Source organism: Phaseolus vulgaris, chromosome 2, assembly GCF_000499845.2.
Source record: "Phaseolus vulgaris cultivar G19833 chromosome 2, P. vulgaris v2.0, whole genome shotgun sequence".
Lineage (NCBI taxonomy): Eukaryota > Viridiplantae > Streptophyta > Magnoliopsida > Fabales > Fabaceae > Phaseolus > Phaseolus vulgaris.
Window position 1 is genome coordinate 24,133,671 of NC_023758.2, and position 26,333 is coordinate 24,160,003.

Below are 26,333 nucleotides of genomic sequence, written 5' to 3' on the forward strand. Positions count from 1 at the left end.
TGTGTCTACAAACTCTGCGTTGCGAGTTGGAGAACATGAAGATAATGGAGTCAGAAAGTGTATCTGACTACATCACGCGTGTACAGGCTGTGGTGAATCAACTCAACCGAAACGGTGAAACTCTTACCGATGCACGAGTTGTGGAGAAGATTTTGAGAACATTAACAGACAATTTTGAGAGTATTGTGTGCGCGATAGAAGAGTCAAAGGGCCTTGCGACGCTCACAGTCGACGAGCTCGCCGGTTCTCTCGAGGCACACGAGCAACGAAAGAAGAAGAAGAAGGAGGAAATACTCGAGCAAGCACTTCAAACCAAGGCGTCAATCAAAGACGAAAAGGTACTCTATCATCAAAATTCTCAATATAGAGGGCGTGGTCGTGGAAGTCGTGGAAACGGTCGTGGTGGAAAAGGCAGCAACCATGAAGGGTACTATAAGGAGAAGGAACAGTCGAGCCAACCAAATTGGCGTGGAAGAGGACGTGGTAGAGGAAGAGGCAGCCGATCGAATTATTCCAACATCGAGTGCTACAAATGTCACAAATATGGTCACTATGCGAAGGATTGTAACTCTGGCAAATGTTACAATTGTGGAAAAGTAGGGCATTTTGCAAAAGATTGTCGTGCTGATATAAAGATAGAAGAAACAACCAACCTAGCCTTGGAAGTCGAAACGAATGAAGGTGTTCTCTTGATGGCTCAAGATGAAGTCAACATTAACAATGACACTCTGTGGTACCTCGACTCAGGAGCAAGCAACCATATGTGCGGTCACGAGTACCTATTCAAAGATATGCAAAAGATTGAAGATGGTCATGTTTCATTTGGAGATGCATCAAAGGTGGAGGTCAAAGGGCGAGGTACGGTTTGCTACTTACAAAAGGATGGCTTAATTGGGTCACTCCAAGATGTTTATTATGTACCAGACCTCAAGACCAACATTTTGAGTATGGGGCAACTCACGGAGAAAGGTTACTCGATATTTTTGAAAGATCGACTCCTACACTTGAAGAACAAGCAAGGGCGTTTGGTTGCTCGAATTGAGATGGCAAGAAATCGGATGTACAAGCTGAATTTGAGAAGCATACGAGAAAAATGTTTGCAAGTCAACATAGAAGATAAGGCATCGTTGTGGCATCTCCATTTTGGTCACCTACATCATGGTGGACTAAAAGAATTAGCAAAGAAGAATATGGTGCACGGGCTACCCAACATGGACTACGAGGGAAAATTTTGTGAAGAATGTGTGCTCAGCAAGCATGTGAGAACCTCGTTTCCAAAGAAGTCTCAATATTGGACTAAGCAACCTCTCGAATTGATTCATACCGACATATGTGGACCAATTACTCCTGATTCCTTCGGCGGTAAAAGGTATTTCATTACCTTTATCGATGATTTCTCACGAAAGACTTGGGTTTATTTTTTGAAGGAAAAATCCGAGGCATTTGAGGTGTTCAAAAAGTTCAAGGTGATGGTGGAGAGGACAACTGATAAACAGATCAAAGTTGTACGATCTGATAGAGGTGGCGAGTATACTTCAACGGCTTTCATGGAGTATTGCGAGGAGCAAGGCATAAGGCTATTTCTAACTGCACCATACACTCCTCAAAATGGTGTGGTCGAGAGGAAGAATCGGACCATTCTCGACATGGTTCGATCAATGCTTAAGAGCAAAAAGATGCCAAAGGAATTTTGGGCGGAAGCTGTGCAATGCGCCATCTATGTGCAAAATCGATGTCCACATGTGAAGTTAGATGATCAAACACCACAAGAGGCATGGAGCGGACAAAAGCCAACAGTTTCTCATCTCAAAGTGTTTGGTAGTGTGGCTTATGCACACGTACCAGATCAACGAAGAACGAAGCTCGAAGAAAAAAGCAAAAGGTATGTTTTTATTGGGTATGATGAGAAGACAAAAGGATACAAGCTCCTTGACCCAATAAGCAAGAAGGTGATGGTGAGTCGTGATGTGCACACACAACTCTTCAAATTCTTATCATCCTCAAAAGAATGGTCAAACTGAAATTAAAAACATAGCTCTTTCTACTATACCTAGAGTAATCATGAAGTGCACACACAACTCTAGAGATGAGCATGCATACAATAGAGTAGTCCACAAGACTACTAATATTTCTACATTTGAAATTATATGTGGACTTAATTCTCTTTCTCCTTTTAAGTTGTTAGCATTTCCTAAAGGAACTATGCCTAAGGAAAAAGTAACTACTATTCGAAATTTTACAAAACATAAGAGGATTAGAGGACACATACAACCATCAAAAGGGAAATATTGTGAAAAGTTGCCAAAAACAAAAGAAAAACAAAAATGGCAACTTCATACAATCAAGTTTTCTCCAATTGCTCACACTAACTCTTTTGCTTTGTTTCAAGATTCCCATAGATGGACATTTGATCCTGGAGGACGAGCCTAGTTTTCAAAATAAGAATAAGATTGTTGTTCGAGATCAAACATGTAGATCTGAGGACAGATCCTCTCAAGAAGGAGGGGATGATGGAAACCATCCAGCCACATACATCCACATAATGATGATGAAGAAGAAGCATTGGATTTGAGGACAAATCCTTTTCAAGAGGGAGGGGATGATGGAAGAGGCCCAAGCCCATGATAGAAAAAGCCCAAGCCCAAGCCCAAATACAAGTTCAAGCTTCAGCTCAAGCCCAACAAATAGAAGATATGGGCCAACTAAGCATCATTGGATGTCTTTCTTTTGTAATTACTTTTGAGTATTTTTAGTAGAACATAAAAGGGAGGTGCAGATATAAATATAAGAGGTGCAAATGTATAAAGCTAAGCCACACCTTCCATGTGACATAAAAAGAAGGTGTAGGTGTAGATTTAGGAGGTGCCAAAAAAAAGAAACCAAGTCACACTTTCATTGTGACTATGAATTGGCTCCAAATTCAAATGCTTCTCATTTGAATTTCCCTCCACTTTCTTTTGAATTTCCAGCCCTCTAAACACTATAAATAAGAGGGCTTGGCTCATGTATTTAGAAGATTGAATAGAGTATTGTTATGCTGCCAATTTAGTGCCATACATTACTCCTTGCCTAGCTTCTAGGTTTTAATCTTCATTTCACCACCTTCAAAGGGGCTAGCCGAACCTCCCCATTTCCACACTCTTCATGCACCTTCAAGGTCACCACACCTCTTAGAAGGACCTTGTCCATCTCCTCCATTAAGCTTCTGCACCATCATCAACAAAAATCCAAGAAGAGCTCATAGGAATGCCATCAGATCAAGGTTTGGACCTGTTCATATAATTGTTGAGCTTGTGAAGAGTGAAATATTTGATATTCGATTGATTTCCTACTGAATTGTGTTGGTTTAGAAGCATCTCTTGATCTTGTTCTGAGTTACATTCATTTGATCCAATGGAACTGTTGAGTTCGTTAAATATGTATAACTAGATACGTGCTGAATGATCAGTTTTTTTATTTATTATTTAAAACATGGTTAGTTGTACTTCTATAGTTAATATCTTATGTCAGTTTATTGCATTACGTTTGATTGTATTATTATTTTTTGTAGACAGGTTACATGATAACACCATTAATTCAAAACTATTTGGCATGTTGATAGCTAGTGGGAGATAAAGATTAATGTATGTTGTAATTTTGAACGAGTGTTTCTTTTTTATTTGTAAAATAGCTGACCTCACTGTAGATGAAATGACAATCAGAGGTTCTTAAAATTAAAATTTGAGCTTTCCACTCAACCCAAATACAAAATTGGATAGCAAAAATTGCTCACCAATGAATCATAGAATTGTTTCAGAGTAAAATGCATGCACATTCAAGATTGATCCAACATGTCAAACAATTTATTCCTAAGGAAAAGAGCCATACAACAGTGAATAAATAATTGGGCCCTTGTTGCCACACTCAAGTTGCACATCACATAAATATCAAAGAAAAAATAGCCCATGTAAGGCCTACAAATCAACAAAAAGGCATTAATATTACTCATACTAAGAGTACTGCACTACTTCAGTACAGAAAAAGCTCGCAGGTTTCACTTTGAACAACAGAGTTCAAAATAAAAACTTGTCAGTTTGGAAATAACACTAAAGAATCCAATTCCTGTCAGACCCATACACATTCAGTGAAATTTTTTTTTCATAATTTGTATAACTGATAATCATGAAAGGTAAGCTATGTTTGAAGGTCTTCCCAATTATTTATGGAAAAAGATTCCAGTAAAAAATATATCCAGATCAAAGATATCGCTATCATTTAGTATAATGAACTAAACAGTAAGGACTAAAGAGGAAAAACATGATAACAGGTTAACGAAGTTCCAATTATAAATACAATTATTTTGGTTTCTTTTTTTTTTTTTTTTGGTTTGGCAGAAGGTTTTTTAAAATTAATTGTGATGGTATTAGACTTAGAGAACCACATCTCAAATGCAACATCACGGAAACATATAAATAGTTGTTAACCTCAGATACAAGATTTCAGACAAACAAATATAACAAATTGTCATATAACTCATGTCCCTATTATAACCAGAGAATGTTAACCAAATAAGGGAAAAAAAAAGAAAAAAATATTACACTTTTTGTGCGAGTGTTTGTTATTATTACCTTGGGCATGTTATCTCGGTTTACCGAACCTCATGCCGATTAAAAGTAATTAATGAAAGTAATTAACGGACGAAACCCATGTGGAATGTGGAAGTGAAAAGCGACAATAAGGGTAGGTTACACGCGCGTGTGGAGAAACGCCGCGGGGAGAGAGGGGAGAGCAACGGCGCCACCATGGAGTGGTGGTGGGAATCATGAGTGAAGGGATTGGTTTGTGTTTTGGCTTTTGCTTAGTTTTAACAATTCTCATCCCTTATAAATTATTATTATTATTATCATTATTTTATGTTAATGTTTTGCAAGTCATAGTCTATGACTATTTTATGTTATTTATAAAAATTTATGCTATTCTCATCCCTTATAAAAGTCATATCACAATTTTATGCTATTTTTCATTGATTAAACATATAATAAATGCATAGCACTATTTTATGTTATTTAAAGATTCATCTATGTCACTATTTTTATTATTAAAATTCTCATCAATCAAATATAATTATTTTATAATGTCTAAAGACTAATTTATTAAATATGACTATTTTATGTTATCTAAAGACTCCTCAATTAAATATTACTATTCTATGTAATTTAATGACTCATTTATCAAATATAGAATAAATGTATGCAGTTACTACACAAAAATCAAATTTTATTACAAGAGCAGATCATCTGATTGTTGTTCATCTTGCTTGAAACCCAAGATGTGTCTTGAAGTATATTATTCCACTTTAAATTTGTTCTGAATTTGCTGTAAAATTTACAAAAGGAAGTGGAATTATTCTAATTTAAGAACTATTATTGATATAAACCGATAGATGACTAAGGACACAACAAGAACTTCTCAAAAGGGGGTCAATCATCTCATTATATAAAGTTGGGTCCCACCAAAACTCGAGAAAGCATCAACAGAAGAAGAAGCTAAACCATAGCACCTAAAGTTCTTCCTGCTAGTCTTCTTAAATGTTTAGAATATGTTGTAAATAAGTTGGGCTCACTTGAGGGTCCAAATAGCAAATATAGGCTAGAATAAGGTATCTTAAGTATAATAGGGGGTGTGGGTAACATTTTAGCTTGTTCCTAGCCCCTTTGAAGACATTTTGACCTAGTTTTCTAGAAGGACAAATCTAGGATGCGGGATTGACTTAGTAAAAAATCCTAAGGTTGCCCATTTTTTCCCTTTTCCCATTCTACCTTGTTCTCCAAGGCTCCTTCACCTATAAATAGAATGCCTACCTGGTGTATTTTACAAGTTGAAATTATAGTAAAAAAATTATGCACAATTTTTTTTTGAGTAGTGAGTGAGTCTCCTCCAAATTGATCTTATCTTGTGGGTCATGATGCTCTCAAGTGGCGGCCTCCTCTCACCTATCTTGGTGGTTCCACCCCATCAAGTGGCGTGATACACCATTACTCTACCATCCATAAGTTCTTCTTTCATCATCTCTTCCATTAATCTATTTCCATTCCATTCTTTCATAAAATGTTCTTATTTTTGCTTTTTTGAATTACATTCGGTCTTTTCTTTTGTTCTTATTTTGCTTGTTCAATTCTGCACCATAATTGTCATCATATTCACCATATAATTGTGTTTTCCTTTTGTCTTTGTGAAATGAACCTTCACATCTACTTAACCATTTGTCCAGTGAGAATTTTCCTTAGGTTTTCACTCTTAATTGTTTAACAATCTCAATATAATTCTAAAAGTGTCACCTAAATGAACAATCCTAAAATCAACTCACATCAGTTATCCACTTAAGTGGTCTCTGCCAAGTCAGTAAATAAATGACTCATTAACTATTATTTGAAAATCGTTAACTGTCACGACACTTAATTCTTGCTAAAACACATTTTTCGTAGTTTCCCTATTATGTTTGAGAAGATTATTTTAGAACTGTATAGTGTAAAGGTTATGAAATATTATCTTTTATTTAATATTTTTTTCTTCTAGTGATTTGGTAATTAAGATATTGTCGTTTTGGTACTCAAGAGAGTAAAAGTAGCTAGATAGCTAAATACTATATAACCCACTGCCAATGTTTATGTTCTATTCCTGTTGTCTTTAGCCATAATATTTTCTACTAGTAGTTTTGTTAATGTCCTAAAATTTTGCTAGTAGCTTTGTTAATGTCCTCTCACTTATCTTGGTGGTTCCACCCCATCAAGTGGCGTGATACACCATTACTCTACCATCCATAAGTTCTTCTTTCATCATCTCTTCCATTAATCCATTTCCATTCCATTCTTTCATAAACATGTTCTTATTTTTGCTTTCTTGAATTACATGTCTTATTTTTTGAAATTTCACATGTTAAGCTCAATTCTTGTGGCCTGCAAATATTTTCAGGTCAAACTATCGCACCATAAACTTCATTTACCTTATCAAAATAACAGCTAACAAAAAAACTTCAAAAGTATTCTTAAAATTAATAAACAAAATACAACTTAATAAGCATAACGGCAGGTCTAGGCACCACGAGGTGCATATCACTTTTTTTATCTTTCTTCAGAACAAGGGACATGACCATCTGCATAAATGTCAATAATAGAATTCTTGTTAAAATTAAGATAAATTCAGACAATATCATAAAGACATATATTCATTTATCATCTATATACAAAGTGTGATAATTCATGTAAATTGAAATAACAATAAATAGAAATGGACTGAGGTTTAATCACATGGTTTCAAAATTCAGATATTATATCTATATTTCATAATTTTACCATATAGTAAGAAAATATAGTTATAATAGTAAAAAAACAATTCTTTAGAAGTGGTTTTTCCTTCTCAAATAGTAAAATACTCATTTCAAAGCTTCGGAAAGCTATTCTTAGATAGGTGAATTAAGCTTTAGAGTATAGTTTATTCTTCAAGAATAATTTTGTTAGACATGATTTTGGTACTATGCTAATATAATTTAGGAGTTAAGATGAATATAAAATTATAACAAAGGTTAGTTAAAAGTCTAAAAGTAGAAAATGTTTTAGATGTAATAATAATCCTAAAAACATCTAAGAAAGTTGTGGAGGTTGGAAATATAAACAAAATAATATCTTCAATAATTTAAAGTTTTAAATTTTTTTCCATAAATGCTAAACTCTAATATTACTAAACATGTTTATTAATTTTCCTAAAAACAGCACTTTTAATTGTAGTCGTTTTTCAGTTTCATTACCAGTAAAAGACATCCTTTCCAATTTTATTTTTCAGGAATATAGTAACTTTTTTTAAAGCAAATTATCTAGATGAAAAAACAGTTAAATTAAACGAAAAATCCCTCAGAGAAAGGTACATTACATCAGATTCCTAAACTTTTGCTATTAATTTTGTTTGTTTTATATTCTTCCCATTACAGATCGTGCTCTCAAAACGACCCCTAGTCCTAGTAGTAGTGCGATGAAAAAGAAGCTTCTATGGTTTGGTAGGCCCACAATTTTTAATCCGAGAGGATAAGGATTGAGGATTACAAAAAAGCCCATATTCCCGAATAAACCATAGACAGAGTCCCCGTGGGCCCATTTTTTTTGTATTTACTTATTTTTCACTCGTTTTCCAAATTTGATATTATATTATTACAATTATTATTATTTTATTTAGTCCACAATAAAAGAGAGAAAAAAGCATCTTGATTTATTCGGAGATGAGATGCGGAAAAGAAATATTTAATTATCCAATAAGCAAAGTTTCAATTTGCTGTGTGTGCCCACTTTGGGCGGAATGCGGGGCCCACGCTGACGTGGATAGCTGGGAACAAACACTCAGCGCCGAAGCAAAAACACTCATTAGTACCTGGAAAGAGAACCCAACCAAAGAAGCAACAAGATTAAAATAAAAACGAGACTCAAAAAGAGTTTTCCGTCAACTGAATCTCTATCGTCTCTCCCCTTCCCCTTTCCTTCCCTTCCTACCGTTTTCTCATCTCTCGATTTCGCTTCTTCTTCCGTTCTCACGATTCTCTTTCTCTGTTTCTCTCCCTCGCTTCTTCTTCTTCTTACTGTGTGTGGTGCTGATCGCTTGTATTCATGGTGATCGAGCATGACATTGAGAGCTGCGGGAGCAGAGCAGTGCAGTTGTCGCACGCTAGCCACCCTCGACACCAACGCCAGAAACTGGAGGTGTACAATGAGGTGCTGCGGCGGATTCAGGATTCCGATTGCGAGGAGGCGCATGTTCCCGGCTTCGATGATCAGCTTTGGCTTCACTTCAATCGCCTTCCTGCTAGGTCTTTCACGATGTTTCCGAATTATTTAACTAACTCGATAACTAACCCCTATTATCATGTTCTCCTCTATATTTGATTCTCGCTTCTTCCTTTTTTGTAAAAGCGGTGAAAATGATTGATAGGGGAGGTTATGACCAGTGATTTTGTATATTCCTGATTGTTTGTGTTTTTTAACTGATTCCTGCTACTCGAGTGTTTTTCGTGTTATTTTTAATTTTGATGAGATTTGAGAAAAAAAAGATGAACAAGGAAGAAGATATCTGAGTGATTCTTTTTTTTGGCCTTTTTTTACTTTACTTTTGTAAGTGGATTTGCCAGAGTGGTTTTTGTACGAGTCTGCTGGTTGGTCACTCTGATTGCTACTACATAGGTACGCGTTGGATGTAAATGTTGAGAGGGCAGAAGATGTTCTAGCTCATAAGAGATTGCTCAAGTTGGCGGAAGATCCTGCATCTCGACCTGCATTTCAAGTTCGCTTAGTACAGGTAATTAAAACACACATTCATAAAACACCGATGAATGGTAATATAAGGTTATTTTCTTTATTTTGTATTTTCCCTAGTTTTGACTAAGGCTAGATGTTTTCCCATCAAATGAAGAATTCAGTTTTTTAGACGTTGTGGAGGATACATGGAACTGTTTTTTCCTTGACTACGCTGTTAGCTGTTAGCAAGTTTGGAACTATGCAATCATTTACTTTATGCGCTCTACTTCAAGTACAGAGACTTGCTAGTTTATAACAGTTTCATCCTTAATGCAGGTATATCCTTTTGGTGGTGCAAATTATGCTGATTCCATTCATTCAGATCCTTCTGAAATAGAAGATGCACAGAGTTCTCTTAACTATTCTTTAAAGCAGGGGTATGGCATGTGTAATTTTGTTATCAGTTTTATTTCCATCCTTGCAGTTGCTCAATAAGTACAATCCTTTTTTATTATCTAAGCTCTTGTTTTTATGTTTTCATTTGTGCCAATTATTTAATTTTTAATGTCATTTCTTTGTCTCTCTCTTGGGTAAAACAGAATTCATCCACCGCCCACATTTGGTTCATCCTCTAATCTTGAAGCTCTTGCCCTTCAAACAACCAAAAATAACATTGAAGATGGGGGAAGTGCTATGAGTGTAACACCATATTTTCACAGGTAATGGGTATCTCTCTTCAGCTTTAGTTAGTATCGCTAAAATGTGTCTTTTGTTTATAAAGTAGAAACATGTATTTTATGATAAGGTTGATAAATAGACTAGGATAAAATCTCACACTTTGAATATAATATTTTTGAACTGCAAGTCTCTTGGTTTATTATTTTTGTCCAAGTTTTTAGAGAGAGCGATGTTGCAGAATATTTAACTTTTAACAGTTAATAAATATATAATGTTTAAAAGTTTAACTAGTACTAATCTTTTACTTATAAATTTTAGGCCCATGCACGAGATTACCTTTTCAACAGTTGACAAGCCTAAACTCCTTAGTCAGGTGGTTAATTCTCTTTATTTTTAAAAATGTTGTGATGCTTTTGTAAACGGTTCTTTAAAATTACTGTTATTTTATTTCATATAATCCTTGTTATATTTTCTTTTCTACTGTATTATTCAGCTTTTGACATGATAACAAGCAATATCACTCGCTTTTCTCGACCATCAATTGGGTTAGAGCACTTATCGTAATGTAATTCTATGCAGGATACAATTATGACTGTAGTGTCTTTTGTATTTATTATGGGCAAATTATTTGCCAATTGCTGTCAAATTAAAATTATATGTTAGAGAGTTTTCATTGTAAAGTACTACAAGTTGTAATTTTGCCCAAATATTATTTTTTCACATAGATTAGATTGAGAGTTTATGAAGGTACAACTGTCAAAAACTAAGAAAATCATTCACAAACGCATATAATAATATTTTCAGATGTCATCTCTACATTTTCTGTTATTGTAACTTTTTAAACTCTAATAGGGATGCACTCCTGTAAATATATGATTAATTGTGTAATATGAAATGCAAAGAGAGGAGTGTTTTACTTTAACTCTTTTTTGGTGGGAGTGGTGTTAATGATTACTTGGGCCTATTATAACTTCTCTTTTATACTCTGAAAAGGGATAATTTCACTTGTGCTCAAAACTGTATTATCCGGATAACTAGATCTAATAGGTTTTAAGAAGACCTCCAAACACTGAGAGGACTACTTCTTGATTTTGCAAATGTTGTGGCCAACTCATTGATATCCTCACACTAGGATACAAATCTTTGGAGTTCTTAAGCAAGTTTAGTTTTGATACATTATCAATGTAAATAGTTTTTCATTCACATCTATTAAGAATAAAGAAAATAAATATAGGATTAAAATCCCTTGTATAAAATACACACATAGGATTGTTTATTTATAGATGAAAATAATAGTATAATAACGTAATAGATTTAGTGAAAATATCTACTAATTGATCATTCGAATTAACAAACTCATCTTGATTTCTCCATACACAATCTTTTCTCGAATGAAATGACAATCAATCTCAATATGTTTGGTCCTTTCATGAAAGACGAGATTTGAGCTAATATGAAAAGCACCTAATTATCACAAATGAGTGTCAGTTGAGTGACCTCTCCAAATTGCAATTCTTTGAGTAACTATTTAAGCCAAATAAGCTCACAAGTAGTTGAGGCCATAGCTCTATATTCTGCTTCAGCACTAGATCTTGCCACAACATTTTGTTTCTTACTCTTCCAAGAAATCAAATTATCACTAATAGAAACACTATCTGGAAGTGGATCTTCTACCAGACAGAGATTTTGCCCAATCTGAATAAGATACAACTACAGTATGATTATTGTGACCATATAGCAAGCCTTTTCCAGAAGAATCTTTGATGCACTTAAATATACGAATGACTGCATTCCAATATTAACACATGGGAATTAAGGAATTTACTCACCACACTAGCTACAAATGAAATATCAGGACGAGTAACTATAAGATAGTTCAATTTTCCAACTAATATTTTGTACTTCTCAGAATTTGAGAGAGGCTCCCCCTGACTAGGTATGAGTTTGACATTAAGATCCATAAGTGTGTCAACAAATTTTGAATTCATTAATATAGTTTCCTTCTAAAGATCCAATGCATACTTCCTTTGAGAGATAACAATACCACTGTTGGATTGTGCTACTTCAATCCCTAAGAAATATATGAGTTTGCCAAGATCTTTGGTCTGAAAATGGTGACAAATATGTTGTTTTATTTGAGAGATGTCATGATGATCACTACCTGTAAAAACAATGTCATCAACATATACTACTAGATAGATACACCCAACCTTGAGTGACGGTAAAAAACTGAATGATCTCCCTCACTGCGATTCATACCAAATTGCTGAACTACACTACTAAACTTTCCAAACCAAGCCCTAGCAGACTGTTTGAGGCCATATAGAGATTTGCGAAGATGACATACCAATCCAACATAACAAAATAACAAACACTATGGACTAAGTTCGTTACATTCAACAACATCTAATGATGATTTATCACATTATTAAATAACACTTGCATGAGGTGTCAAATTCATTGCATGATTTAACAAGGTTATTGGATGTCAATGTAATATTTTTCACATGAAGAGTGGATTGAAATTAAATTCTTCATTTGTAAGATAGAATGTAACAACTATGTTTTATATTATGGCAGTCTATCACCCTTTACTTTGCATTTCAGTTAACATCAATACTTGGTGAGATGGGATTGAATATTCAAGAAGCTCATGCATTTTCCACCACTGATGGATTTTCTCTAGATGTCTTTGTTGTTGAGGGATGGCCCAATGAGGTAGGATGAAAGTAGTCAAATAATTACCGCATAAAATAACTAGCAAGTATTTTGGGAAATAGAAAGACTTTATGCATGCCTTGATCAACATCTAGCCATGAGTATTTGCAATTTTGATTTTGTAAAAGGATATATAATACCTTTAACTTCTCATCTCTTCATGGTATGCTTACCTTTTCATTTCAATAGATGATGTGTGATTACTTATGTTGTCTCTGTGGCATTTCTGACAAACTTATTTTACAGATATAAATTGATAAATATGATGGTTTATGACAAATTTAGAAGACCGTGGGGTATGTTATTGAATAATGTGTCATTAATTTATTTTTGCTTTATTAACATGCTGCAAACGATATCTTCAGCCAACAAATGTAAAACTTTCCAATTTAAACAATTTTGAAGGATGCAAAATAATTTGAAATCATAGCTAATGAAGAGATTTTTTGTTCCTCTATTAAAAAGAGAAACGTGAGGAGAGGGAGAACGAGGCTGATCACAAAGTGAGGGATGCTGCCACCTGATGTCCATCCCAATAATAGCCAAAGCATGATTGTTGTTGTTGGTGTTGGAGCCAAATTTTTGGGCACCTGTTAAGTAGAACAGGGAAGGAGGATTTCATTACATCATTGCCCGATAAAAGTGGAGCATGGTTCAATTAAAAGTAAAAATTAAGAGGAGTACAAACTTTGTTCTACAAGAAAGGCCAAAGACTAGGATTGATATATAGTCCAACAACATATTGTGCTCCCTTTGTGGTCTTTAGCGTGTTTTTAGTAATAGGGAATGCATCATTAGACTTTGCCACTGACTGCTTTGGATATCCTCTTCTGGCTTATTGAAACTCCACTCCATTAAAATATAGTTGTTTCCCATAGTTCAAATAAGACAGGCATCTATAAGTCTCAGTAGTCTTTATCATCAGGCTTACAAACAAGAAGACTCAAGTAAGGCATAGAAGGAGTCCAACACACCTCTTGCTCTTTTTGGATCACTATCCACCCAAACTCTATAGGTCCTTATTGCGATGCAGGGTTGTAGCTGCATTGATGAATTATCATCAACTTGTTATGTTGATTGACACAATCTCATCTCGCCTTCTTTCGTTGGTACGCTGACTTACTGACTTGGATCCATCCTACTGATGTTCTGCCATCATATTCTGTTTTGAGGAAGATATATACCTGGATGATGAGCTAATCCATGAATGCCACTATAATGCATACACTGTTCCTGGAGAATTTGAAACAATGGTGATTGAATAGTTTGTAACATTCCCAGGCTCATATCCTCTGAACCTGGGTGAAGGTTTTATATAGTCTATTCTAGTATCTGCGAGAGATATTAGAAAAAAGTATTGTGTTCTAGAGTACTAGACATTAGTCTAATCTACAAATGTGTTGAGTGGGCTGTTTGGCATAAGAAATCACTAGGGCAACTCTGTACTTGATGTTAGTGCTTCAGAAAGAGCAATGCAGGATAAGATCAAAGAGGATATACCCATCATGGGTTCAAGTCTGATGGGTCTTCATGCTGCCTTTAATAGGATGATAACAGGAGCGTACATAGAGAAGTACCATGTGTGGCCAAAATGTGTGTTTTCAGATGTCAGAAAGCCTTACCATCTCAGAGAGGCATGGTGACAAGAGGGATATAGCAATAATGGAATTGCTATATCAATAAAATTTTAGAGGAAGGTTTGGGGACTCTTTTTGTGTACATCCAAATTGACAAATAACATTTTGTTGAGTTACCTTTTTATTTGCAAGCTTTTATCTTTTCCACTTCTTTTGTTTACTAATGTAATGGCTCCTTGCAAGAGTGTTGAGCTGTCGTAATTTATCAGGATTTTGAATCTTTTGCTATTCAATACATTGTTTGTTTTACTTGCAGTTTTTACATGTTCATGATTGCTCTATTTTTATCTAATATTTAATTTTATTTCCGTTTTCAGTTGTGTTTTTGATATCCAAACTTATTGTATCTATTGTATATTTTTTGGCCATTAGGAAACTGAGGAGCTGAAAGGTGTGTTAGAAAAGGAAATTTACAAGGTTAAGGTATATTCTCCTTTTTAATTATTTTTGCTGGAGATGTAATATGACAACCATTCACAAGTTTACACTTAACACCTTAACTTTTGGGATTGAGAACTCATGAAAATTTCAAAATAACAAGTATTTTTGGAAATATCTTAATTATTTAATAGGTGCTATGAACTTTGATAAAATTACACATATTCAAGATTAATCAGGTAAGATGAGATTATTGTAGTTTGGTTATGTTAGAAAGGATTGATATTAATTTGAAGTTTGAACTACATTTGAGTAATGACAATGTCTGTTAAAATAAAGTTTTCTTTGCATCCATGCACTTCATGCAGACTACTGAATTTCATTCCTCCTTTTGTTAAGCACTTAATGATATAAACTTTCTTATTTGCTTTGCAGGAGCAAAATATGTCCAATCAGGGCATACATTATGCTGCCAATGAACATTACCAGACAAGGATAGAACCATCCCCTCATTGCATTCAAATACCAACTGATGGAGCGGATGTCTGGGAACTTGATACCAACCAGCTGAAATATGAAAACAAAGTTGGCTCTGGGTCATTTGGTGACTTGTAAGTTATTTTTGCTTGATTATATTGGAACTCTACTGATCTTTGTAGCTGAGGTCTCTCTCTGCATTTCTTTGAAATTCCTTAGGTACAGAGGTACATATTGCAGTCAAGATGTTGCTATCAAAGTTCTCAAGCCTGAGCGCATAAGTACAGATATGCTGAAGGAGTTTGCACAAGAAGTTTATATCATGAGGTTTGTTTACATGATTGAATGTAATCGGGGAGCTTATATTTACCATTACCGAGATATTTATTTCTCATGCTTTCCTGCCTTGTGTTTGTAGCTTCCACTTTCTTGTTTATAATTATTCATTTTGTATTATATTAGATGATAATCTGGCTTGCACAACCTATAACTACAACGGAGGAATGGAAGTGATGGAGGACTTGATGTTCTTTGATATATTGTGCTATTAGTTACTTATTTTCTATTGAGGATTATGCCTTTCTTACCATTCCCGTAAAATATGAACTAGTCCGACATTATACTTCTGGCTAGATCTTTTCTGACTTATTTTTATTTCAGTTTGAAAACCAACAACCTATACTGCTGCTTGATTAAAGTGAATCATGCTGTAATTTATTTATTTTGTTTCTAAAAGTGCTGACAATTCTGTTATATGATTTCAATTCCATGAAATCGGCATCATAGATAGACTGTTAAAATGCCTGTATCAAAGGTTCATGAACATTGTCTGAATTACAATTATGGCATTAACTTCCATATTTGTCTGACTTATTTTATAGACCATTCTGAAAAGGAATATATTAACTAAAAATAATATCTCAATTTCAGATATTCACTGCATCAAATTCTTCTGAAAATATCTAATATTATTTCAATCCTGACAACTTCACTAGTTCATGAAACTTTTTATTTATCCTAGTTTGTGAGTATTAGTGGTTGGTGTGGTGATATGGTATCCTTGTAGTCCCTAGCAATCATTTTTCCTTTACCAACTACCATTTATCTTGGGGTTGCAGGAAGATTCGACACAAGAATGTTGTTCAGTTCATCGGCGCATGTACCAGGCCCCCAAATCTTTGTATTGTTACTGGTAAATAGGAAAGAATCCTGAGACTTTATGATGTCACACAATTATGTTTCAAGGAATTTGTTTGTTTAGAGGGTGTGCTTTGGTTTAATGATAACGCTACTGTTTTGTGGATCAACGAATTTAGTTATTGAAACAACCTCTCTGCCATAAGTAGAGGCTGCATACATTTTGACCCTCCTCACACCCGTTAATGTTGGAAGCCGTGTGATGCCTTCCTTTTATATTCTTATTCCTGCTTTATATTTTTAATTTATACTAGTTTTAGAATTGGTATAATATCTGTGCTTACCTATATATGTTTTATCAAGTAATTCTAAGATGATTTGGGTGCCTTAATGAGTCCCCTGGTAATGCAATGTTAATGCTTATGTGCTCATGTTTATGACTTTATCAGAGTTTATGTCTAGGGGAAGCTTATATGACTTTCTGCACAAACAAAGAGGTGTATTTAAGCTTCCATCTTTGCTAAAAGTAGCAATTGATGTTTCCAAGGGAATGAACTATTTGCACCAAAATAATATAATTCACAGGGACCTCAAGACTGCCAATCTTCTGATGGATGAAAATGAAGTAAGAGGATTCCATGAATATTGAATGCACACATTGATACTGTCTGTTGCATTTTCTGTGTTATTAGGTCCATGTTTCTATGTTCTGTGTATAATATTTTGGTTTTGTAATATAATTTTGCTACTTTTATGTTCTCTATTCTCAAATATCGTCATACTTATAATCTTTTATGTTTTCGACAAAACTAAAGGAGATTTGTTTCCCTATTGGAGGTATTATAAGTTGAATTTGGGATTTAACTCCTTTAAAGAAAGGGAGTACATTTTACTGAATAAAGAACAACTGTAGTCATTGATTACAAAATCAATGGTTGAAATTGTTATAAAATACATGCACATATCTCAATCATTGTTTTCCAAATCAACAGATCTAACTGCACTTTAACCCATCACTGAGGAGCCAAATGCTTAAATCTAAAAGGCTACTAGCCTTGTGCGTATCTTTCACATTTCTTATTCATACTAGTATTTGGTCCTATATTTATCATTGAATGAAAATTGTTTGTCATCTTGAATCACAATAATCACTATAGTTTATTATTTGTACAAATAAGTTTAAGATGGGTAACTGTGTGATGCTGGGCTCTTGTTAGAATACAGTAAAATATGAGGTACGAACACGGACCTGAGATGAAAACATCACTAAAATAGGTTGTTGTTCTTCAACAGGTGGTAAAGGTTGCTGATTTTGGGGTTGCTAGAGTGCAAACTCAGTCTGGTGTGATGACAGCTGAAACTGGAACATACCGTTGGATGGCTCCCGAGGTATGGATTTTCTTGGATTTCATGGTACTTCCTGATTGATGTTTTTGGTGACATCATTGATCATGGTGAAATACCAATTCAGGATCAGTATTTGTTTATGGTAGGCACTTATGTTCTGCCTGGTTGAAAATTGAGAAATATGGTGGTGGACAGGGAAAACATTTTTTTTTAATAATTTTGGGTTGTGTGGTGAGGGCAAGGTGAGCATGAGTGTAAGAAAAGCATCCCAGGTGGAATTCAGTTCTGGGCAAAGTCGACCCACTAGAGTGTTTGTGATGGAGAATTTTAAACTATTAAAAATATACTCGTTGGGATTATCTTATATTTGTTATATTGATATGGAATTTTTGTTGTTGATGTGAATATTTTGTCATATAGATATTGAATTTATTGTGTTTGAGTATTGAACTTATACTTACGATTTTATTTCAATTTTATCTTTTATTCTTTCTTGGCTATTTCCTTACAAAGTATGCAGTGGTTTGATTCTTATTCCTCAGTTCCATTCTTATTTACATCTTTATATAACGTGCCTTAATACTTGGACTATAAGGCATTTACAATTTAGGGCATGTGCTTTGGTTTGCTATTTTTTAAGAATTCAGCTGTTAGTGGTACCTTAGATCCCTTTCCATCGATTTGACTTTTATTTGAAGGTCATTGAACACAAACCATATGATCAGAAGGCAGATGTTTTCAGTTTTGGAATAGCTCTCTGGGAGCTTTTAACTGGAGAAGTGAGTACTTTCATGCCAGACAGTGGGTTTTCTGCTTTGTGATTTGTTCTCTTTTTGTCTCAAATGATGATCAGTCTTATACTTATTGATATGCTATTTTTGTTAACCAGCTACCATACTCTTGCTTGACCCCATTACAAGCAGCAGTCGGCGTGGTGCAGAAGGTTTTTATTCTTTTTCTTTTGCAAATAATTTCATCGTAAACAATTTCTTGTGTATGCATAATGATTCTATGTGCTTAAATTACTATTAGGGCCTAAGGCCTACAATTCCAAAAACCACACACCCAAAACTTTCTGAACTGCTTCAGCGGTGCTGGCAACAAGATCCGACTCTCAGACCAGATTTCTCTGAAACAATAGAAATTCTTCAGCTCATAGCAAAAGAGGTAAAATTAATTATTAAATTTGAAAACCAATGCAGAGTTGGACCAGCTGAGTAATTCAGTTTTATTTTTCTACCAGGTCAATGATCACAAGGATAAATCACCCCATGGCTTTCTCTCAGCTCTTAGACGGGTCCATCATTGATACTGATCTTGATATTAGATTATTACACGACAGTATAGCCTTTTTGTCCTGTATAGTAGTCAGACTCTGACCAAATATCTATTGAGTTGGTTGTTTCTACTCTTGAAAAGATTCGGTTCTATTATGCTTGCCTTAAATTTCTTTTAGAATCTTCGTCTTTCTCCCAGTTGTCTATTCCAACTTGTTCGCCTGTGGATAGGATGGATACAAGATTAGTGAAGGTCGAAAATTCAAGGTATCATTTACAATTAATTTTTTGCTAATTGTATTCCATGTGTTTTGACTGGGAGTTTTTTCGATGCACTCCCTTGTATCCAAACCCTTTAAGTGGACTTGTATAGGCGTTGTATGTTGATACTTGAGATTTACCAAGTTTAACTGTAATAAAATCGGCATATTATGTTATGCAATTTTATTCAAAGGGTATTAAACACTGGTTGTCATAATTTGTTTAATGACAATATATATATGTATATATATATATATATATTTGTATATTTGTATTAAAATTGTTCTTTTAATGGCAGTTTAGAAACTGGACATTAGCAATCAATAATTAAAAGAAAATATCGTTGTTCTTTTAAAGGTGGTTATAATAAAAGTAAATAAAGTTATTATATATAACAGTTTGTGATTCGATGATAGTAACAGACTATTTACTCAACTATTCTCTCTTCGTCCTAACAAGTCGTGAATTATTTTTCTTCAAACACGTTTCCTTTGCAAATAACACACAAGCTTATATTGATGCAAGTCTTCTGCTAGCGCTGATGCTACCAAATACGCTAAGCACTAAATTCCAATAAATATTTTTCTTTAAAAATAAATGGGACCATAAGGAAATAGAACTATGTACAAATTTTGACATGTATTGTTTTTCTCACGTTACTTTTTTCTCAATGAATTATCAAATTTGTTTAACTAAATATTTATCAAGAATTAATCAATAATTTTTCAATTGGAATTGTTGTGTGGATAAAAAAAGAAATAAGAAAAAGAAAAGAGGGAAAGGAATAAAAATGAATGCAGTAAAAAAGGTATTATACGAATTGACAAAAATAATAAATATGTAATAGTATAAAACAATTCCCCAGTTTAAATTGTATTTTAAAAAATTATCTTGATACAGGGCTGGTCCGAAAAGACAAAAATGTTCTGGCATCCAGAGAACACCACCATCTGCAAATGTATCATCACCATTCTCAAATCAGTAATCCACTAACCAATGTTTACCATGTGCACATGGAATGATCTTAAGCAAATTTGCCATGAGCTTCTAACTTATGAAATTATAATAACTATCGAGTGCTGAAACTGAGAGCCGAGTCCTATTATATTGGATGAACCCAAAGTTTACCCAATACTTTTTTCTTACCCAATTTTGGAAAGAAAAATGAAACTTGTTACCAAGTTGTATCAAGTTTTGGCCTCACATTTTTTCATTAATAAATATATCATGGTTCGAATTGGAAGTAGAGGAAGACGAACACCACGTCAAGGCATGAGAGTTTCTTTGCAAAGTTTGATAAACATTAAACTTTTTTATTGTTTATATTGACAAATTCACACAACCCTCCTTTTTCCACATTTACATGAACTTTTCTGGTATCAGATTTCCTTTTGTTTTCATGCTGATTAACACTGTCTTGGTGAGATGTTTCCGCATTTCCATGCATGCGACTCCTCCCAAAACTTATTCTATATACAACTGCAGGTCCAACAGGAACACTTCATCGTTCTGTTGGAAGTCCATTTTGTGTCCAAGCTTCAAAACCACCAGCCATGTCTGTGATTCCTGTGAACCCCTGCATAATCAAGAAATTTTAGTCACGCCGTGTACAATCTTTAGTCACTTCAAAAATTAAGCCGTTGAAGAAAACAAAATGCTCACAGCAGCTAGCAAGTCACTTGCAGCCATGATAGATCTTTTACCAAGCTGGCACCCCTGTGAAACCACAAGTCAACATCTGAATTAAGCAAAAGTGCTTAAAATAACATAGAACTTAATCACTCAACAAGAGCTTTAAGAAGATATGCACTCACAACTATAATTTCATCATCTTTTCTGAAATTTGAGGACACCTCTCTAATGAAGTTGCTGTTCTTCGTCATCCCTGAATACATGAATGATGGAGAATCTATATTGAGATCATGGAATATAATAACACAGCAAGAAGAAATTTTCAGATCATAGAGTAAAGTTTTGGTATCGTAAGATATTAGAAAAAAAAATTACCTAGAACCACGAGTCTCTAGTGATTTGTATAGAAAAAAAAATTGGCTAGGGGTTAAAAAGTTAATAGAAGAATCTAAATTTAAAGAAGAATAAGCTATTGGATCAGGTAGCTATTTTTTCTGAGTTGTATAAAGCTTTTACTCTGTCAGCAAATTAGCAATTATTTAACTTTTTTAAATAATTTTATAAAAATTAACAAATTAAGCAATCACTATTGAAATATAGTGAAAAAAAATCTTTAAATAGATATTAAGCAATCATACTTTTTCTTTTTTGTAATGAAAACAAACTTCGAGATTAGGAATGAACAAAGTAGTTATTACCACTAGCCCAGTATCACTTAGATTATTATTATGAATTAAGTTTGAAAATTGAAATGGAACCTGATCCAACTCTGAACATGAAAGGTATGTTAATTGCGCCAGGAACGTGTCCTTCAACGAACTCTTCCGTGGTCCTGCAACAAAACAGGGGAAAGAAAAGATAAAATTTGGGTTGATTCTACAATATGATTTAAAAAAAGTTCTGCACTTCTTCTGTTACCTGTTGTAATTAATATTCAATCACTTACCTCACATCCAAATATCTATGACCAGCTAGAAGAAGCTCGTATGCTACACGCACAGGCACAGAAGTTGGAACAACAGCCTCCAAAGTCCCCTTCAGTGCAACTTCCCTCCTTCAATTAACCAAAAACCAGGTTCATTTGATTGAAAAGATTAAATAAAATAAGTGAAATGAAATATAATAATACTTAACACTCTATTTAGACTTAGCACCTTAGCTTCCAAATATAAACATGATCCTATTTTGTTTAATATTGTTCTCATCTTTTTCTTCTACTAAGAGTGTGATGAGGTAGAATACAAGTGACTCTACACCTTTTTTCCTTTTTTCACTCATAAAAATAATTTGTTTACACTCACTCATGAACACGCTTACCGGAAGTTTGGAAACTTGGGTTGTGGAACGTTCACGTTTATTCGTCCCCTATGAGGATTCATGGAGTTCAGAACTGAAAACCTGTGACAACACTTTCAAGTTTTAGAAAATGTAATGAAAAAGAAGAGAGAAAGATGATATGATTATTGTATGAAAGAATGGGTAAATTATTTAACCTGGTGCGGCACAGATTGGGTGAAAAACGAGGAGAACAAGAGGGAGGGACACGGAAACAAGCGGCGGAGACATCAAACGTTGCTGTTGTTGTCGTCATTTGTTGATACTATTTTGGAATGGAATGTGGTACCAAATGCAGTGTCTATGGTTGCCGCTTCCAAGCTCATATTTGAAAGGGTGCTCCAAAACCATTGGCCCCACACCTTTGTATTTCTTTATATTAATATATTCATATAATATAATGTTTTAAAACTGATATTTAATTTTTTCTTAAATGTTCATGAGATCATGAAGAACTTTGGTGTGTGAGTGAAATTGGAGATCCAAATCTATTAGAGATATAATAATTTATTATATATAATATATAAATACATGTAAACTTCACTTTATAAATTTGATTTTTATTTAAGTGAAGTTTTCATTTACAATAATAAGTGTGAAAATGAGCCAGAGATCAAGATATATGATATGAAAACAGTATAAATTTTTATTTATGAATAAATAAAATATAACTGTTGAGAATATTAGAAGAGTTAGAGTCACACATAAAGGAGACAATGACTTTGATAATTTCGTCACGACCACGCAAATGGTTTTTTCAAGATTCTTCTTCTTGATTTTTCTTATATTAATCCATCTCCACTGTTACACAAGAAATGATTGATTTATTTATATAGGATATATAACATTTTTGTGAATAAATGGATTATTGGAAAGTGTTGTTGTGAATGTTCACAATGGTCATTTTATATTTGTATGAGCTAATTTGTGAAATAAATTTGATCGTGAGTTAAGTATCTGATAATAGATATTAAAAGATGAATTTTAAACTTAATTAATTTTATAAAACTGGTTTCTAAAATAAAGTTTTCATCTTAGTGTATTATTGATTGTTTTGTTATATAGAAATTTGTGCAGAAAAATGAGAGATGCAGTTATTGTTTTGGATAAAATCTGCGAGATGACACGTAAATGTGTGGTATTTTAGATAAACAAGGAAGTGGAGTTGGCCCACCACCACCACTCTGGATAAGTATCCACCTCACACAGCCCATCGGATTTGGGTGGAGAGATTCTTTCACACGTGGCACCACATCCTCTACCCACCTCATGGACCTTCTTTCTTCGGCCTACATATTTTCACACCTAGATCATTTAATGGGCTTTCACCACCTTGAGATCATTGCTTTCTGCACCCCAGGATTTTAAGCTGCACCCCATGAAGATAGTGAAATGTCTCAACTCTTGCTTCACATTTGTAAAAAAAATCTGACTTTTTTTTCTTTTCTTTCTTACTTTATCTTCCTTCCTTCCTTACTTTAAAAATAGTGTATGCGGGACTTTTTCAAGACCACATACTTAAATACTTTTTTTGTGTACTTAGATTCTTTTTCATTTTTAATTCAAAATTATATTGTACACTAGTTTAGTCTATGAAAATGTTTTCATTAATTTATAAAAATATTGTCATTATTAATAAACATAAATTTTGTATTAAAAAACAAATGTTATTTTAAAAAAATTGTATTAGAAATGTATTTTGTAAAATAATCAATTTGATCTTAATTAAAGACTTAAAAAATAAATATTTATAAAATTTATATTTTGAAATAAAGAGAAATATAGAGATGATGGATTTTTATAATTCACACAACTGTATATAAATAAATAGATTGTTTCTTTAAAAAAAAACGACCATTCATGTATTCAAAATTGTATGAAAAAATAATATAAGTACATATGTAGTGTATAGAATTGTTAGTATATAGATATTAGAATCCAAAGTTTCAATATATATTATTTTCACACTGTGCTTTAAAAATATTATTCGTTAAAATATAATGTTAGTTAGATTATTAAGGTGGGTCGGTTAGTTTATTTTTTATGAGAATGGAGCTCCTACACCCGTATATTCAGGTTCTTGAATTTCAGTTTTACTCATTAGAAGTTTATATTTCAATATATATATATATATATATATATATATATATTGAAATATATTATACTGGTGCTTTTTATTAAAAAAATAGCATTATATTTTTATAAACTCTGTCCTGTCTATATATTTATTTTATATTTTTTATTGAACATTTTAAAATACAAATTTTTAAAAAGTAAAACTGAAAATTCAATAGCCTAATGGAGTGTAGCAGCTCCATGTCATCAAAATAAACTAACACCCATCTTAATAACCTAACTCACATTATATTTTAAAAAATAATATTTTCTGAAATTATTCTTCTGGAATTAGTAACTTTTCATGAGTAATATTAAAAGAACAAAAATTAATTTTAACTTATGAAAGTTTCTTTTTTCAAACATGTTCTAAAAAGAGGATTAGCAAATAATAATTACCGTTAATAATAATAATAATAATATATCTATAAATTCTTTAAAACTATTTTCTTTTACACAACTTTTTATTTATTTTATTTTTATGTTGTCATTTCATTTTATTATTTTATTTTAATTATTTTTTTATTTTCTAATGATTAGAGAGTTATCGGAGATTGGATTTAAAGAATTAAATAAAATAATTACTAAGCAGTCTTGTGGATTTAAAAAACAGTTTTTTGAATTTAGATAAAATATATTGGTAGAATAGATGCAAGAGAGCAGTTTTTTAGATTTAAATAAAATAATTTTGTTTTGGGAATGTGTTTTTGCATATTCTCCTCTCCACTTTATCCAAATTTTCCGTTTTACTTTTTTACTATTATAGATTATTTATCATTCTACTTTTTGTCTATTTTTTAGCCTCTCTTCTCCCTGTAGATGTTATGTTTTGTAATTCTTTAAAAAAAAAAACAGGCTTCGATTTCACTTTTGTTCAATGCGGTCCATGTGAACATACTCTTAAAGCCGTATTCTCTCTTTTTGATTCAAAGTTTATTAAATCAGTTTACTCTTAGTATAAAATATAAATATATATTTAAGATAATATTATTTATTCTACTCGTGTTTTTCTCATCGTAAATCACACAAAAATTCTCTATTAAAGAGATAAAGTTAGTAATACAAATTCTAACAATTATTAGACCATATATTTAATTAATTCATTTACTAAATATCCCTCGTGTTAAACGAACTATCATTATAAATAAATATTATTTAAAAAATTACAACCTACCTAAAATAGTATCTCATAACCTTATAATGTTTTTTTGTCATTTATTTTATATTCTCTTTTTTTTCTAGATTTGCTGAGAGATCTCAAACATTTCTTAAAATCCATACATTATTAAAAATATGTAATAGCAACTGAATATTCTTGACTAGATATCCATGTTCACGCCTTAAGTTGTGCCAACATGAAAATTTGCACACAATTTACTATGCCCTTCTTAAAGATAACTTAATTATTATTTTCCATATTTCCCCTATGTGACATCTTGATAATGTAGAGAAGAAATGTACCACTAATCCTAATTAATTTATTTCACATTCAATTTTTGTTTAATTTTTATAAAGTTAACGTGCTATAAACATAAAATATTAACAACAAAGGAGAGATGGAAAATATACGAGAAAAGAAAAATAAAATAGATCTTAAAATTAATTAATTTAATAATTATTTTTAAAATTTTAAATTTTCAAAATAATTATTTATTAGAAATAAATTATTCTATAAAAAAAATTATAATAAGTCCCTTTTTTTCTTCATTTAAAAATTATAAATGATCAATTTTATAATTCTATACCACAAATTATTATAATAAATATTAGTATATGAATAAATTACTAAAAAATTATAATTATTATATAATAAATATTTTTATTATAATAAATCAATTAATATTATAAATTAAAATTTTAAATATATCTAATTAAGATTAATTAAGATTAAATTATTATCATATATAACTAACTACTACTACGTTGATTAGTATAAAATATTCAAAATCACCTTAACTTTTTTTTCTTTTTATATTTTTTGAATTATTATAACGATCTTTCAATTTGCATATTTTTTCCATTTAAGGAATTAGTAGACTAAAAATAGAAACCTATTCACATTATATGAGTAAATCCATTTAAAAAAA

General features: G+C 32.6%; 2 protein-coding genes across 3 annotated transcripts; one reads left to right on the plus strand and one right to left on the minus strand.

Annotated features, from left to right (window-relative positions):
• The first annotated feature begins 8,389 nt into the window (after positions 1-8,389).
• Positions 8,390-19,366, plus strand: LOC137811005 (serine/threonine-protein kinase STY17). 2 transcript variants are annotated; one of them, XM_068612544.1, is made up of 16 exons: positions 8,390-8,830; positions 9,201-9,315; positions 9,591-9,691; positions 9,854-9,973; positions 10,251-10,305; positions 12,540-12,650; positions 14,660-14,710; positions 15,101-15,276; positions 15,362-15,469; positions 16,261-16,334; positions 16,729-16,904; positions 17,573-17,668; positions 18,325-18,405; positions 18,516-18,569; positions 18,659-18,793; positions 18,870-19,366. In XM_068612544.1, the coding sequence occupies exons 1-16, from the start codon at positions 8,631-8,633 to the stop codon at positions 18,933-18,935; spliced, it is 1,719 nt and encodes a 572-aa protein (XP_068468645.1). In that variant the 5' UTR covers positions 8,390-8,630; the 3' UTR covers positions 18,936-19,366. The 2 variants fall into 2 exon arrangements, with proteins under 2 accessions (XP_068468645.1, XP_068468646.1); XM_068612545.1 differs by having other exon boundaries at positions 14,660-14,704.
• Positions 19,367-20,443: 1,077 nt separating this feature from the next.
• LOC137811007 (thiosulfate sulfurtransferase 16, chloroplastic-like) lies at positions 20,444-22,931 on the minus strand. The gene is made up of 7 exons (XM_068612547.1): positions 22,290-22,931; positions 22,114-22,194; positions 21,743-21,850; positions 21,555-21,628; positions 20,979-21,049; positions 20,827-20,880; positions 20,444-20,740 (listed from the first exon to the last, which is right to left on the minus strand). The coding sequence occupies exons 1-7, from the start codon at positions 22,385-22,387 to the stop codon at positions 20,666-20,668; spliced, it is 561 nt and encodes a 186-aa protein (XP_068468648.1). The 5' UTR covers positions 22,388-22,931; the 3' UTR covers positions 20,444-20,665.
• Positions 22,932-26,333: the final 3,402 nt, after the last annotated feature.

Excerpts from the sequence above, each read along its gene's own strand:
- LOC137811007 (XM_068612547.1), bottom strand. The coding sequence starts at position 22,387 with ATGACGACAACAACAGCAACGTTTGATGTCTCCGCCGCTTGTTTCCGT. Across the intron at positions 21,851-22,113 it reads CCCAAGTTTCCAAACTTCCG|GAGGGAAGTTGCACTGAAGG; the intron begins GTAAGCGTGTTC and ends GGTTAATTGAAG. Across the intron at positions 20,741-20,826 it reads CAAGTGACTTGCTAGCTGCT|GGGTTCACAGGAATCACAGA; the intron begins GTGAGCATTTTG and ends TTGATTATGCAG.
- LOC137811005 (XM_068612544.1), top strand. The coding sequence starts at position 8,631 with ATGGTGATCGAGCATGACATTGAGAGCTGCGGGAGCAGAGCAGTGCAG. Across the intron at positions 14,711-15,100 it reads AGGAAATTTACAAGGTTAAG|GAGCAAAATATGTCCAATCA; the intron begins GTATATTCTCCT and ends TTTGCTTTGCAG. Across the intron at positions 17,669-18,324 it reads ACCGTTGGATGGCTCCCGAG|GTCATTGAACACAAACCATA; the intron begins GTATGGATTTTC and ends TTTTATTTGAAG.